Source organism: Leiobunum rupestre, chromosome 1, assembly GCF_980474605.1.
Source record: "Leiobunum rupestre chromosome 1, qqLeiRupe1.1.hap1, whole genome shotgun sequence".
Classification (NCBI taxonomy): Eukaryota; Metazoa; Arthropoda; class Arachnida; order Opiliones; family Sclerosomatidae; genus Leiobunum; species Leiobunum rupestre.
The window spans coordinates 77,146,579-77,160,881 of NC_143384.1; the positions used below are offsets into that span (position 1 = coordinate 77,146,579).

General features: G+C 34.5%; 1 protein-coding gene and 1 pseudogene across 1 annotated transcript; both read left to right on the plus strand.

Moving 5' to 3' along the window:
- The first annotated feature begins 1,923 nt into the window (after nt 1-1,923).
- LOC149966671 (uncharacterized) lies at nt 1,924-6,408 on the plus strand. Its single transcript, XM_090172088.1, has 5 exons — nt 1,924-2,108; nt 2,986-3,062; nt 3,875-3,967; nt 4,702-4,791; nt 6,295-6,408. Exons 1-5 carry the CDS (start codon nt 1,985-1,987, stop codon nt 6,307-6,309), a joined length of 399 nt encoding a protein of 132 aa, XP_090028214.1. The 5' UTR covers nt 1,924-1,984; the 3' UTR covers nt 6,310-6,408.
- Nucleotides 6,409-9,637: 3,229 nt separating this feature from the next.
- LOC149966672 (uncharacterized) lies at nt 9,638-10,330 on the plus strand (annotated as a pseudogene).
- Nucleotides 10,331-14,303: the final 3,973 nt, after the last annotated feature.

Consider the following 14,303-nt stretch of genomic DNA (forward strand, 5'->3'; position numbering starts at 1 on the left):
CCGTATTAACCGCCCGAAGAATTTTTCTATTTCTGTCTATTTCTTTAATATGTCTATGGGCTGCTCCAGTTCGATTTATGAATTTTTTTCATGTTCAAAATTATGTATTTTTCGTATATTCCATTTGTTAAAATATAGAATCCTTGGCAAGAGTTAACTAGAGTTCTGTTTCCGCAAGGAAGATTCGCTAAAAGACCGAGAAATTTCCAAAATAGTAAATATGGCAGCCATATACGTTGAGCCCGAAAATGAAAAAACTTTCGCCTCTCCACACGAAAAACTGTTCATTTTTTGATTTGAGTAAAAAAACAACGGTAAAGTTTCGTTTTAAATGTCAGATTGCCGTTAAGTCGCATAACATTAGTTTTACCATTAAATTTACGGTAAAGATCCAAGTTTCATTTCACCGAAATTAAAAATGTAAAATTATCATTAAGGACGGTAACATAACATTACTTTGACCGTTAATTTAACGTTAAAATGTTATTGATTAATTTCACCCTAATATTAAATGTCAGATTACAGTTAAGTAGCATAACATAATTTGACCGTTAATTTAATGGAAAAAAATTCAAGTTTCGTTTCACCATAATTTTAAATGTTAGATTACCGTTACGTAGCATAACATTCATTTGTCCCTTAATTTAAAGGTAAAAATGCAAGTTTCATTTCACAATCATTTTAAATGTTGGATTACCGTTAAGTAGCATAACATTAATTTCACCATAAATTTAACGGTAAAAATTTCAACTTTCATTTCACCGTAATTTTAAATGTCAAATTAGTGTTAAGTGGTATAACAATCATTTTACTGTTAAGTTAACGGTTAAATTTAATTCACCGTAATTTTCAATGTCAGATTACTGTTAAATAGCACAACATTAATTTGAGCGTTAATTTAACGGTAAAGAAAAGCAAGGTCTATTTCACCGTAATTTTTAATATTAGATTACTGTTAAATATGACAATTAATTTGACAGTTAATGTAACAGTAAAAAAATTAAGTTTCATTTCACCGTAATTTTCTATGTCAGATTACTGTTAAATAGCACAATTACTGTTAAATAGCACAACATTAATTTGACCGTTTATTTAACGGCACAATTTGAAACAATCGTATTACTGTCAATTTAACCATGGAATTACTGTTCAGTTACGGTAATTTCTTAGATTGTAGAACTGACAACCAAGTATTTTCAGACGAACGTCTAAAGGCCTTGGTAAGGAGATAGTTAGTTTTATCAGGCTTATTAATGTAATTAAGCTCAACAGGTTTCCAAGAACTACGTTTATACTTAAGATTTTAAATTAGTAGGTAATAGATGAAGATACTGATGTGTAACGCTGTTAGACTTTAGTTTATTACAGGCATTTTGATTATTATTATTGTTTTGAATAGTCCATAGTCAATGCAATGAAATGTGCCACACGAATTATATATCAGATCACTTGATTCCAATTGCCCAGCTACTTTCTAAATGCGCTGCTATTACATCTATTTAGCGACTTGCCAGGAAGAATAAATACATAGAACTAGGACGTGCAAGCTACTCTTTATATTAAAAGCAAATTAAAACATGAGGAATTAAAACACATATATATATATATATATATATATATATATATGTGTGTGTGTGTAAAACAGGTCATTAAGCTGGTAGAACAATGGTTTTCGTGACGCAAAATTAATGCGAGCATTTAACCCAACTCTTTTTTGGCAGTCTTCGAGCAGACGGTATAAAAACAATAAGAGAGAAAGGTTATTGTAACGCCGCCTCAATATTAACGAGAGCATTATACAGTGGCATTTAAATGCCAGATTTTGAGAAGCAGGTGAAAACCAACATACGGGATTTAGAATATAAATAACTACAATAATGATAAGAGAAACTCGCTATAAAAGCAGCTTCTGGATTGACTTTTTCTTCGTAGAAACGGTATCAGAGAAAGCTGAGATAGTAAAATTTCCACTGAATCTTTCGCGATGAATGCTGTAGTCACTATTTCAATTGCTTTGTTCAGCATTGTGGCGTGTCGCGAGTACGATAGCTCCTTAGATGACCAATTTGTGAGCAATGTCAAGAGCTTGCTTCAGAACAGTGGTTGCAGTGAGTATACAGTCTTTGATTTTTATTTATTGTTATTGTATTTTACACTTAGTTTATGCGCAATGAAAATTTAGAAAAGTATAAGAATTAGTATTCTTGAACATTATATTATGAACCGAACATAATAGTATTTTAATGTATGAATGATGGTTGATGCTACAATATATCGGCGCAAGCCAAAACGCGATAAAAAATCGTGCAGTTTAGTTTTTTAATACATTTGGGGACTTACTATGTGAGTTTAAAGTTTTAAAGTTTTAAAGTTAGGTTTGATTAGGTTAGGTTAAAGTTAAATCATGTTCTGCAACATTGTAGATTGTAGATATGACTATGAATCTTAGCCGAAAGGTCGATAGAAACTATTAATCACCATGAAAAATATTCTTATATGCATAACAATTCATGGTTGGAACGATAAAACACTATAATCTTCAGACCGGTAGATTAAATTTCGACGTCTTCTGATACTTTGGTATTTCCAATATTTTTTTCCTAAATAAGACACTTATTGCATACAAAAGTTGGTTGAAAGTGCTGACTTTAAAATCCCCAAAAAGCGCACAATTTGGCTGGAGCTCGACAAACGGAAAACACTTAACACACTGAAAATGTGTTGATCACTTGGTCTTTTATTCCATTTTTTATAACACCAAAAAAAAAGGTATCGATCAAATGGCGTTCGATCATTAGGCCCCAAATCGTGAGTTTTATCAAGGCTTGCATTTAGTAATTCTAATTACCAGTCAAAGCAGCACTCTTGTGGTTTGAAATTCTTCAAAGATTTTTAATTTTTTTTAATTACTGAATTTAAGTTTACGTTACGCTTACCTTTTCGGTACAAGTAAAAACTGTTTTTATATAACGACTTTGATTTTAGGAAATGGAGCCACTGCCGAAGAATACGATTCGTTTTTAAGCTGTTTAGCGCAAAAAGCTACTTACAAATTCCCACCAGTAAGATTAATTTTAAATATCATCATTTTATTAAGAAAATTCACCTGGAATAAATAAAAATGGCCATTTAGATATTAGAAGTTGAGTAAAGTTTTCGGTTTTATTTCCTTAAAATAAATTTAGGAAAAATCCAATTTACGAAATCAATCGTTTTACTTCGATAAGTATTTAACGCGGTTTCTAACAATCCTATAATTGGAACACATTTAATAACTTACAGTATAAGATCTATTTTTGAACCCCAACTAAACCTAGGACGGTTTTCGTTAAGATTGGTTTGACGATTTCGAACCCTAACTATCGCTAAATCAAGTTTCGCACTCATAGACCCAGATGTTGGGTATGGAACCAGCAAATGTTCTTCGCAACTTGTTTTTTTTTGCTTCGAGCAATAGTAATCACGATTTCTATCGACCAAATAAAATTTATCCATTTACAATCGATATCAGATAATACAGAACACATCTAATTGAAGCGTATCCAACATCAGATCAGCAGAACATTTTCCCCTAACTTCGAGAATTTCCTTTTAGAGAGACAAGAAGAACGAACTTTCGTATTTTCAAATAATTTTGCCCTTATTGTCTGTGTTCTAGGATGAACTAGAGATTGCCTTTTTTCGTAAGGGTGTATAACTCTTAAGTAAATGTACATCGATTTCATGTTTAAGTGACAGCTTGTCGCATATCAAATTAATATTTGTTAAAATATTCCAAGGATGTTGAAATAATCTCAATATTTAAAGAATGACCCGAACCTTTTTAATAATTAATGTCTACCAACTTCAAACGTGAAGTATTCCTTAAATTTAGAACTACGAAAATTGCCGAGACCTGTTCGATCCCAGTCAACAAGGGCAAGATGATTTGGAGAAGGCCTGCAGATCGATGGGATCGTCCCATACCGTAAGTCCCTCTGTTTCAAAAATAAAAAATGCATTTGCAACTGCAATAGACTATAGATTTTTGGTGTGGTAACACGATGAACGTAGTTTGGGATATATAACCGTGCAAAAGATCTAGTAAGAATATTGGGATGAGCTAGGCAATCTTCTAAATTTGGCAATGGCACCTTCAAAGTAGTCAAATAAATGATCACACCGGCCTTTGGAAAATCTGAGTTGAAATCGAGTAAGTCCACCTCTTTCGTACCTCGTGATAACAGATTTGGCCAATTGAATTCTAGGGTTATATACTACTATTAACGGAGTCCGCGAGGGAAACTAGTCCAATTTAAACGGCGTTGTAACCCTTTAATTATACCATTAAAGGACGATAATACGCAACGAATATTTTTATTGATATTTTCTAAAACATTCAAGTGCATAGATTGTGTTAACGGTACTAGTAAGTGGACGGCGCTTTTGGTTCGCGTGTCACGAAGGGCTGGCATCAACCCTCTTCAAAATTTAACCTGGCCACCTGAATTAAAGACACTAAAGGACGTTAGATGAATCAGGCCTATGTTGGTGCCTTTGGTATTAGCCTAGATGATAATTATTATTTAATCTTCTGTATGACGTCTGTTATGACGTCAGATTGTAAGTCCACGAACGCGACTGACACTTTTTCAAAAAGTGGCCGGCGGGGATCGTTACGGATAATAATATATTTTTAATACAGAAGTTTCGTTTACACAGGACGAGTTAATCCGTTGCATTGTAACTGAAAAAGTGAAAATCAACAAGGATATTGACAATTTTAAGGAAGTACAATTGTCTGTTCTTAGGGTAATAACATTTTTTAATATTTTTATACACGTTTACTTGCTAGTTACTTTCGTTTTCATAAAACAAAATTGTTCTTCAAATAAATTCACAGAAACCAATTAGAAGTAAAATATGTTTCAGAAGAAATATCTGTTTCGTTCAGTCGCCTGGGATAGTAATTCGAGCCTGGAGATAATTTTTAGCTTGTTCTTATTTGCTAATAAGTAGAGTAGTAGACGAGTTTCTTCAGATATATAAACAGTTCTACAAACTATTAAGGTATAAAAATGCTAACGCTAGCCAGCTTCATTCGAACCCTTTAAAACAACGCGTCATCCGATGACACGTTATTATTATCATGAAAACAAAGGCGTGACTTTCAAAACATTTCTAACCCAATAAACAGTTAAATAAATGGGGCCTCAATACTGGAGGCGAGGTAGAAAGGGAACACCTGATTGGTTGATATACGAGCATGCGCAGCGCCCGATTTTGCCTGCCACGGAGAAACAAAAATCGGTGGTAGACGTAATTGTAAATCGTAATCCCTCGAGCACGTGCCGCCATCTTAGTACTATGAACGGAAATAAAGAATGACCAAAATCGAGCGCAGAAATTCTCGTTTAACTAAAAGTTTAATTATAAATTTGTACTCGTTAAATTAAAATGCAAGTTAATAAAGCCTCGTTGACGCGTAAGGGTGAAAACGTTTTAAAGGGGTTTGAGATAAATAAATTACCGGCTATATTTATGCAAAGGCCTCGTAGTGTTTACAATTTTTACGCCTTGTGTAGACACGCGTTTAGGCAAAGCCGGATCTACAATGTTTGATTTTATTGACAACTAGATTAAAGAGATAAAACACTCACATAACGTTGTTTTATTTCATTAATAATTAATTAAATAATCGCATCGTAGATAAAATTAAAGCTTGAACGATCGCATCAGTACACTGAGCGGCAGCCATTTTTACACTGCTAAAATAAACCTTGGGATTTTTAGCCAGTTATTGCGCATGCGCAACGTCGTTTCCTGAAAGTCGCTTTAGAACCGTTCCGCAAAAAACGCTTTTGTTCACACGCCTCCTTCAAATCGTTTCAAACCGCTTTAAAACGTTTTCGACCTTACGTGTGAACGCTGCTTAATTGGATGAATCATCATTGACATGAGAAACGGTAGAAATTATTTTAGTGACAATTGAAGTCGTGAAGCGGTGATCACGAAATGTTCCCCTTTTTTCTTACCCCCAACTTGAAAACCCTTACGAGGAATTAGTTTTACCGTCTATTAGATTTCAATTTCAGTTTCAGTATCTATTAAGCACTCAGAATTTTTACTGAATTTATCACTTAAAGCAATAGTTTATCCGAACAATTCATAAAACCATACGTAACACAATACTAAAATATGACAAATAAAAAAATTATCTCTGATTTTGAGAGCCTCTAGTGTCTAAATATTTTATATTATTATTATTAGCATTAAAGGAATATAAAGTGTCTTACTTAAAGTTTTTTTTTTCAGAAATGCTCTCCCTAAATGAGACCAAGCTGTTTACTTCATATTCTGCACATAAAAATGTATTTTATCGGAAAATAAATGAATAAAGCACAAATTATATTAATATCCCTGTAAAAAGATTATTTTGATTTACGTAAATTTTGGTCTTAAAGGGAAAACGACCATTACTTGAGGGGTAGGAACTTAAGAACGCACTAGGGGGAAAGGGGTAAATTATAACCGACTAAATTTGGTTTTGGGCTAGTTGCAGCCTACTTTAAGGGACGGTGATGTGTCCGTTTTTGCACGATTATGTTTCCCTTGACCACTGGGGAGCGCTGCGGCGCAGAGAAATACGTGCCGTAACCGTAACGTTTTCTTTCTCGCCGACACGACCAACTTTGATTTTGTTCGGTTTGCGTTAGAGCTAAAGCGCGAACAGCCAGTAATCACAGTTGGCCGTGTCACCCTTGAAGAGAGCTCTGGCCTACTGGGCTAATACTTAATTTACGTATTTGGTTATTTCGGATAACGTGATTTAACCCAGAATAGTGAAAAATTCTAAGAGATAACTAAAAATGAGGTCCTTGGTTTTGCTAATAAATTTCTTAGAGGCAATTAAATGTGGCAATATGAAAATGCAATAACAGGTTTAAGTGGGTCATATAGGTATTAATTTTTTAATAATGAAAATATTAAGTTACAATTACTATATTAATTACCGATATAAACGTGTTTCATGAAAACGTTAACTTTGAGATCTTTGAGCGCAAGATTGCTTGCTTGCTTTAAATCATTGACGTAACATGCACAGTAATAGCAAATTCAGGTTTCATTTAACATATCCAAAATAAAAGCTAATGTTGCTTAGAACCACGTTAATTCGAGTAAAATTTTACTTGTAGATATTGTATTGATATTTCAGATGCGAATATTATTGTTTAGAGACAAAGCGGATACGTTCATTAACTAACTTTATGTTCCGACTGAGTAAATCCTCATTAATTAAGTGTTGATTATCATTTTAAAACGTTACAAGTTTCGCTAACCCTTGATCTTCAATCTTATACATGACCTAATATTTTACAGCTTTCAGTGATTGAGTAACCTTATAGTACATGCATATATAACACATTGATTTTGATAACGATGAATAGTAAACAATCGTACAAAGCTTATTTGCAGTCGGAAAACAAAAAATCCCAATGTAATTCGTGTTCGCTATAGACGCATCGGCTTGTTTTATGCACACATTATCAAATACGGACGAAGAGTCTCTGGCAAAACTCTTAATGCGTTCAATAAGGAGAATAAGTATAACTGTATTACTTGTGTAACTAGAATGTAATATAAATGTGCCTTAATTTTCTTAACATATATTTTTCGTGCTTATAATAATATTAGGGGCGACACGACTGATGAGACTTATAGTTCTAATGATATGAATGCATTTGAATTATCGAAAATAACAATTATTTATTTAAATTAAATTTCATTTTAGGACAATGCTTTTTACGTAGGGTCAAACTTAACAACAAAGGATAGTTTATTATTCGTCATGGGACATATTTTAGAAGGACTTCTATTCGACCGAATACCATTTGATCTAATTTTGACTGGGAATATCTTAGTCTGTAGCCCAATTTTCGGGGTTCGGTTCGGTTAGTTTAGGTGAGGTTTGGGTTGGGTTACGTTTTTATCATCGATTGCTACAAAAAACCCGCACAATTGGACGGAATTTGGTCGAATGGAGCAGAAGCATATTTTAAGACACCATACATCTCATGAAGCGACGAAAAGTTTATGGGAATTAATAAGTGGATTTACTTATGTTCACGGGGAAAGTTTACTTTATAGGGGTAAACGACATAGTCACAATTTAACATAATGAACACTTGGCTCACTAGATGGCGGTAGTCGCGAGTTTCGACTTTCAAAAATTATCTGGCAGCCAGAAACTTTAGCGCTTTTCCGTTGCACCTTGCTGTACGTGTTTTGTCACATAATAGAATTTCATTAATAGTTAAATTTTTTCGCTTTTAATTGAAGGTATATATTAAATTAGTTAGTAAAATGCATAGTTGATGTTTAACAACATCTATTTTATCAGTCAAATTGGTTTTAGACGATAGTGTCTTAGAATTAAATTCCAAATCTTAAGCCTTTGCATTCAGTGTTATATACAATGGGAAGATTTTGTGTTGTACTTAGTTGTAAAGAAAGAGGCGAAGATAAAAATGTAAGTAACTAATTATAGAATAAAGTTATTTTAAATGAAGTAATATTTAATGCTTTTTACTCTTTTAAGGTGTAATACCACAGAGTTCCAATGCCAATACAAAATAACCCTCTACGAACATTGTGGCTGAAAAGAATAAGGCGGCGAGACTACTTATACAAACCGAAAATGAATATTCATGTTTGCTCTAAACATTTTAAAGAGTCGGATTTCCTCGTTTCACTTGCCAATGGCCAAAGGCATTTGAAAAAAGGGGCAGTACCGTCTCAATTCTCCTGGACAACGAACGTTACGAACGAGCCTATAACAAACACTGTTCATAGTGAATTGATGAATAATGACACTAGTCTATCCCATATTGTAAAAGTTCAAAATGCTCAAGACGTAACAATTTCTAATGCCAATGATGGAACAACCACTAACCAAGAGGTAATTTCTAATGTTGAACCGGACTTAATAGTCAATGAAGAGCCAGAAGAATTGCAAAATGTTTCCAACATTACGGATAGACTAGTTTCAAATGCAGATAATGAACTACAAAATATGCGTAACAGGTAACGTAACAGTTTTATTCCAAATACTATTAGCTTTGAAAATTCTGATGTCAACATGCGTCATGCCGATAAATTTGAAGAAATGCGCCAAAAAGTAGAAATCTTAGAAGTAGCGCTGGAAAAAGCCAACGAAAAAGTGAGAGTACAAACTTTTAAGCATAAAAAAGCTGAACAGCTTTTAAAAGAAGCAATAAAAATGCGGGAATTGGCTGAAAAAAAATTAAAAAAATTGAAACCAAGTTTAGAAAATATTAAAGACGATGATGATGCTATAACATTTTATACCGGTCTTTCCAACTACAAGAGGGTTATGGCTTTATTTGAATTTCTAGATCCTGGTGAAAATGGTGAAAACATTATTTATTGGAAAAGTGGGAAGGTCAATGATGGAATCAACTCAACTCCTGTAACAACGTCAGCTATGGCTGGTCGTCCTAGAGCTTTAAAACCTTTGGACCAATTTTTTATGGTACTCATGCGATTAAGACTAGGGCTATTTGTTGAAGACCTTGCGGAGAGGTTTGGTATCTCTAAAAGTACGGTCAGTGACTTGTGTAACACTTGGGTAAACTACATGTACCTTCAGTTAGGTCAAATTAGTTTATGGTCAACGCGCGAACAAATTGATCAGACCATGCCCGAAGAATTTAAAACAACTTATCCAACTACGCGTGTTATAATTGACGCATCAGAAATTAGGTGTGAAACACCTTCATCTTTAGTATTACAATCAGAAACATACTCCAATTATAAATCAACAAATACGTACAAAGGGCTGATTGGAATCAGTCCAAATGGTTATGTCACATTTGTGTCTGCCCTTTATACAGGCTCTATATCTGACAAAGAAATAACAAGGCGAAGTGGTTTTCTACAGTTAGATTTGGACAAGGGAGACAGCGTAATGGCTGATAAAGGCTTCTTAATTCATGATATGTTAAGTGAAATTGATGTAAAACTGAACATTCCACCATTTCTCAAAGACAATTAACAATTTTCAAAAGAAGAATTGGAGGAAACTCAAAAGATAGCGGCGGTGAGAATTCACGTAGAGCGTCGAATTCAGCGTATCAAAGGATGGCATATTTATGACAGACCCATACCAATTAGTTTATCACCAGTGATAAATCAGCTGTGGACTGTAACTGCAATATTATCAAATTTCCAGAAAACAATCATCAAAAGGAAAGATATCTCTAATTCAGTTGAAATTGATGAATTAGATTTTTCAGATTTTGACGAGCTTGATTGTCACAATGTCCATTAGACTATTTAAAATGTGCTTTTCAAATTTGATGTTTTTTGTAAAATTATTTTTACAGCTTTTTCTGGTATTCAAATACCAGTTTATTATATTTAAAATAGAAGAATACTCTAGATTATAATGCATCAACACTTTTTATTGACTAATGTAATTCATTTAAAATCAATTGAAATCCCAAAAAATATCACAGAGTTAAAGAGGAAGTTCAACCAATTTCTTTATCATATGGGTAAAAAAACCTTTCCAATTTTTCTTCCATAGCCTGCCAAGTGTTAAGATTAAATCTAATCCTACATAGTCGCACCATGTCCCATTTGGCCCATAACCTGATAAAAGTGGGGATGGTTGACGTTTAATCTCACTTCTCCATCAACTTTTTCAAAATGGCTTTTTGACTATTGTATAAACTCACTGGGAGATTTATCTCGTAGTGGGTAGGAACATTTTAGTTCGAGGAGCCCATATGGTGGATCCTCCATTGGGTCATAGACTAACCCATCTGGTGACGTGCCAAGCCAGCATTTAGTTGGGTCCACCACAAAGCCAGATGCGTGAACTATTAAGTTATGGCCTAAACTGCGCATTTGACTAGTATATTTGTTTCTTGCAATAGGCTCCATGGTTTTCCCATATTTTATACTATTTATATGTCCTATTTCACTGCTTATGACAACATTGCAAATACCCGCTTCAGTCCATAATTCGCCTTTCCGCTTGCATACATTTCCAAATTTGGAGGAACTCAACCTTGTCCTCCTGGCATTTTTCCATTCAACACACTCTGCTTGCGCTACTGTTTTTCTTTGTAAAACAGAAGCTTCTTCGGAGGAAAGCTCATTTTTCTGAAAATAAGTCTAAATATTTATAACTGAAAAATATTTTATAAGCTCCTTACCAAAAGAATGTTCATTTTAACTGCTGGTAAAGGTAAATAACAGCCACTGATACACCAATCTTCTTTACATTGCCACTTTGAAAATATAGGTACCCGAAGCAGTCTATCCACAATGACAGGGGTTGAAATAGGAAATGTGTTAAAATTGAAAATGACTTCCATTCCAGATTCTATAATAGGAAGCTGGTAACATAGAGGCGAGTTCATCGATGCTTTTCCCATTTTAGTGTCTATGAAGGCTGAAGAATTTGGCGAGGGAATTACGAGTGAAAAATCATTTTCATCATCTTTACTCTCTTGTAACGTCAAAATTAACAGCTGCATTTACTTCATTTTTATCACGAACATAAGCTCGACCTTCGTAAATCCTACAATTCATAGGTTTAGAGCTAGCATTTTCTTTTGGCGATTGGAAATTTACATCCATGACAACGAGTGGCCGAATTGATTTCCCTCTTTGACAACCCCATTGTTGTTTCTTACTTGTACATGAAATGGGATCATTAATTTCAATGATTTCTGATGCCTCTTGTAAGTATCGGAGAAAACCAATCAAATGATTGCAAGTTCCAGATAATCCAGCGGCACATTCACAATAGCCATCTAGTACTGGATTTTTGCCACCAGATACTCTTAACGCCGCGGCACAAAGATAGGGTGATTCATTTTTTCTTTTACTCCGGAAACATTTCCCCTTAACATAAACTATGTCATTTTCCCTAGAAAATAAATGTGGACATTAATAAAATTATACTTAATAATACACAAACGAATAGAATCAATCAAGCATACTTATCGGTATTTGTAAGCAAGGAGTCTTTGTCAACATATCCTTCTGTTACAAAGTTATAACTTCGTCTTAACTGTCTATTAGTTTTATTCTTACTTTTGTAATAAGAAAATACGTGGTTTTTAGTTAACGTTGGAACAGTTGACAGAGATTTTTTATATCCAGTAATTGGAAATATGAAACCATTGTTTACATCAGAATTCACGTTCATTTCTAGTCGAAAATGAAAGCCTAAGTGACTGCGGAAATCGTAGCAGACGGCTGCGACAGCACCTTTTCGTTAAACTATGGTGGCGACATCGCACGCTATGTTTAAGCGTCAGTACAAAATGTAACTATGTCGTTTGCCCCTGGTAGTGCACTCACGAGTAAAAAAATAGTTAATCCACCTATATACTAGCATTTGTGAAAAGTATTTTCGTTTCCTATTTCAAAATTCTGATTCTTCAAGTAATTCGGTGGAATTGATAATATAGTCGCACCACCTTTTTTTTTGCAATAATTGCGAATTTATTTATCCTGGTCCGCATTTGAATACAGCAAATAAAACTTTCCTGCTCAGTATTTGCAAATCAGCGTTGAACAAAGAGGATTTAACTAAAAACAGACACTCTTTTTAGTGTTCGTTTTGGCCGAGCAAAATTAAAAATCTATTGGAACATCTAGATTTAAAAAATATTGAAAAAGATTTTGTGTTCGACGCGTCTGGCGTAATGGATTTCCCTTACTATAAAAAACAAAAGGCGATTAATGATATATCTATAATTTGGAATGCTGATGGTGTTCAAATTTATCATTAAAGTATGGTATATAGTTACTTTAGTTTACAATAAAACAGTTGCCTCATGCAATTCGGACACTAAACGTCCAATTAGCTGCTCTTTGGTTCGGAGAGGGTGCCACCTAGGAGCAACAAACACAGCACCCCACACCAGGAGAACGCAACCCGTCAAAAGTCGTGGATTTTCTTGTGTACATTTTTCATTGGCTAGACGCTTTAGCGCCTGCTGCTGTCGGAAGGGGAAAATTCAGAAATTGTCTTCCCCCCGCCCGTAAAACGTTCAGCATAAAGGCTCGTGACGCTCGTCCAATGAAATTCGTACACAACCGTTCGTTAGCGTGTTTAAAGGCTAGCTGGGTTTCAACTTGTGTTTGTTGCTCCTAGGTGCCACTAATATTAATTTCTTCATGAAGCCATTCATAATGAATGAATTAACTGTTGACGGGATTAAATGAAAAAACCCAAAAATTCAGACCAGATTTAGCGCGATTTTTCCGGGAACTTGTTCTGTTGATGCTTTGGATAGATGTTAAAAAAGCATGACCCAATTTAATGGACAATGTCCTTGCAATTGGTGCCCACATCCCGGAACCCTAGTAAAAAAGGGGGTTCACAGCAATAGAAAAGTACAAGAAAAGGAAACATTCTGGCGATTTAAATGACTGTCGCGAAGCCGCAGAAAATTTGACTTATGTTAACGGAACAAATGGTCTGTCTGTTTTAAGCTAGTGGTCCATCTGAGGTTACGTAACCGTATGTAGAACGTAAAAAAAAAACAGAAAGATGGCGTCCATTACTTTTGTTGAAAATCAGCTTCTACGTATTAGCATCAGAAATAATGGACGTGCGCTTTTTGAAACGTAAATATAACGCAGATTAAACGTGATGCGACGTGGAAGTGACGTAACGCTTGTGATACGGTTACGTAACCTCTGGGGGACCACTAGCTTTACTTGAATTAAAATATTTTGAATAGCGCGAGGATATTGTAGTACGTACTGTCTATGTCAGGTCGTCTATAAAACCATCATCAATTTGTGGTTTGACCTAAATAAGCGTCTCCTTAGTATAAAAGTTCTAAGCGAGTTTTCTCTGAAGCTAAGGTCTCTGACTCGAAGAACGTGTTTTATGGCCCGATAATTTTTAAAGGTTTCCTTGGATATTGTCAATTAAAGAAGCCACGATCTATTTGCCGAAAGCGCCGTAACAGACACTTATACAATTAAATTTTTATATTGTTATGAAAGTCTGCACGGTCTTGCATGCGTTATTTTTAACTTTCATTTTCATAGGGTGGTGCATTTAGTGGATTGTGTATCCAATTGGGGTCCCCTTGGGGTTATTCAGCCTTTCCGTTTGAAGGAAACAACGGAAGACACCTTAAATTGTTTAATGGAACTCAGTTCATTAATTTTCAAATCTCCCAAAAGATATTTGTATAAAATTCGCGAAATCGGTAGATCGTACGAGAAAGATCAACGTTTTACTCACCATATAAACATCCCAGCCT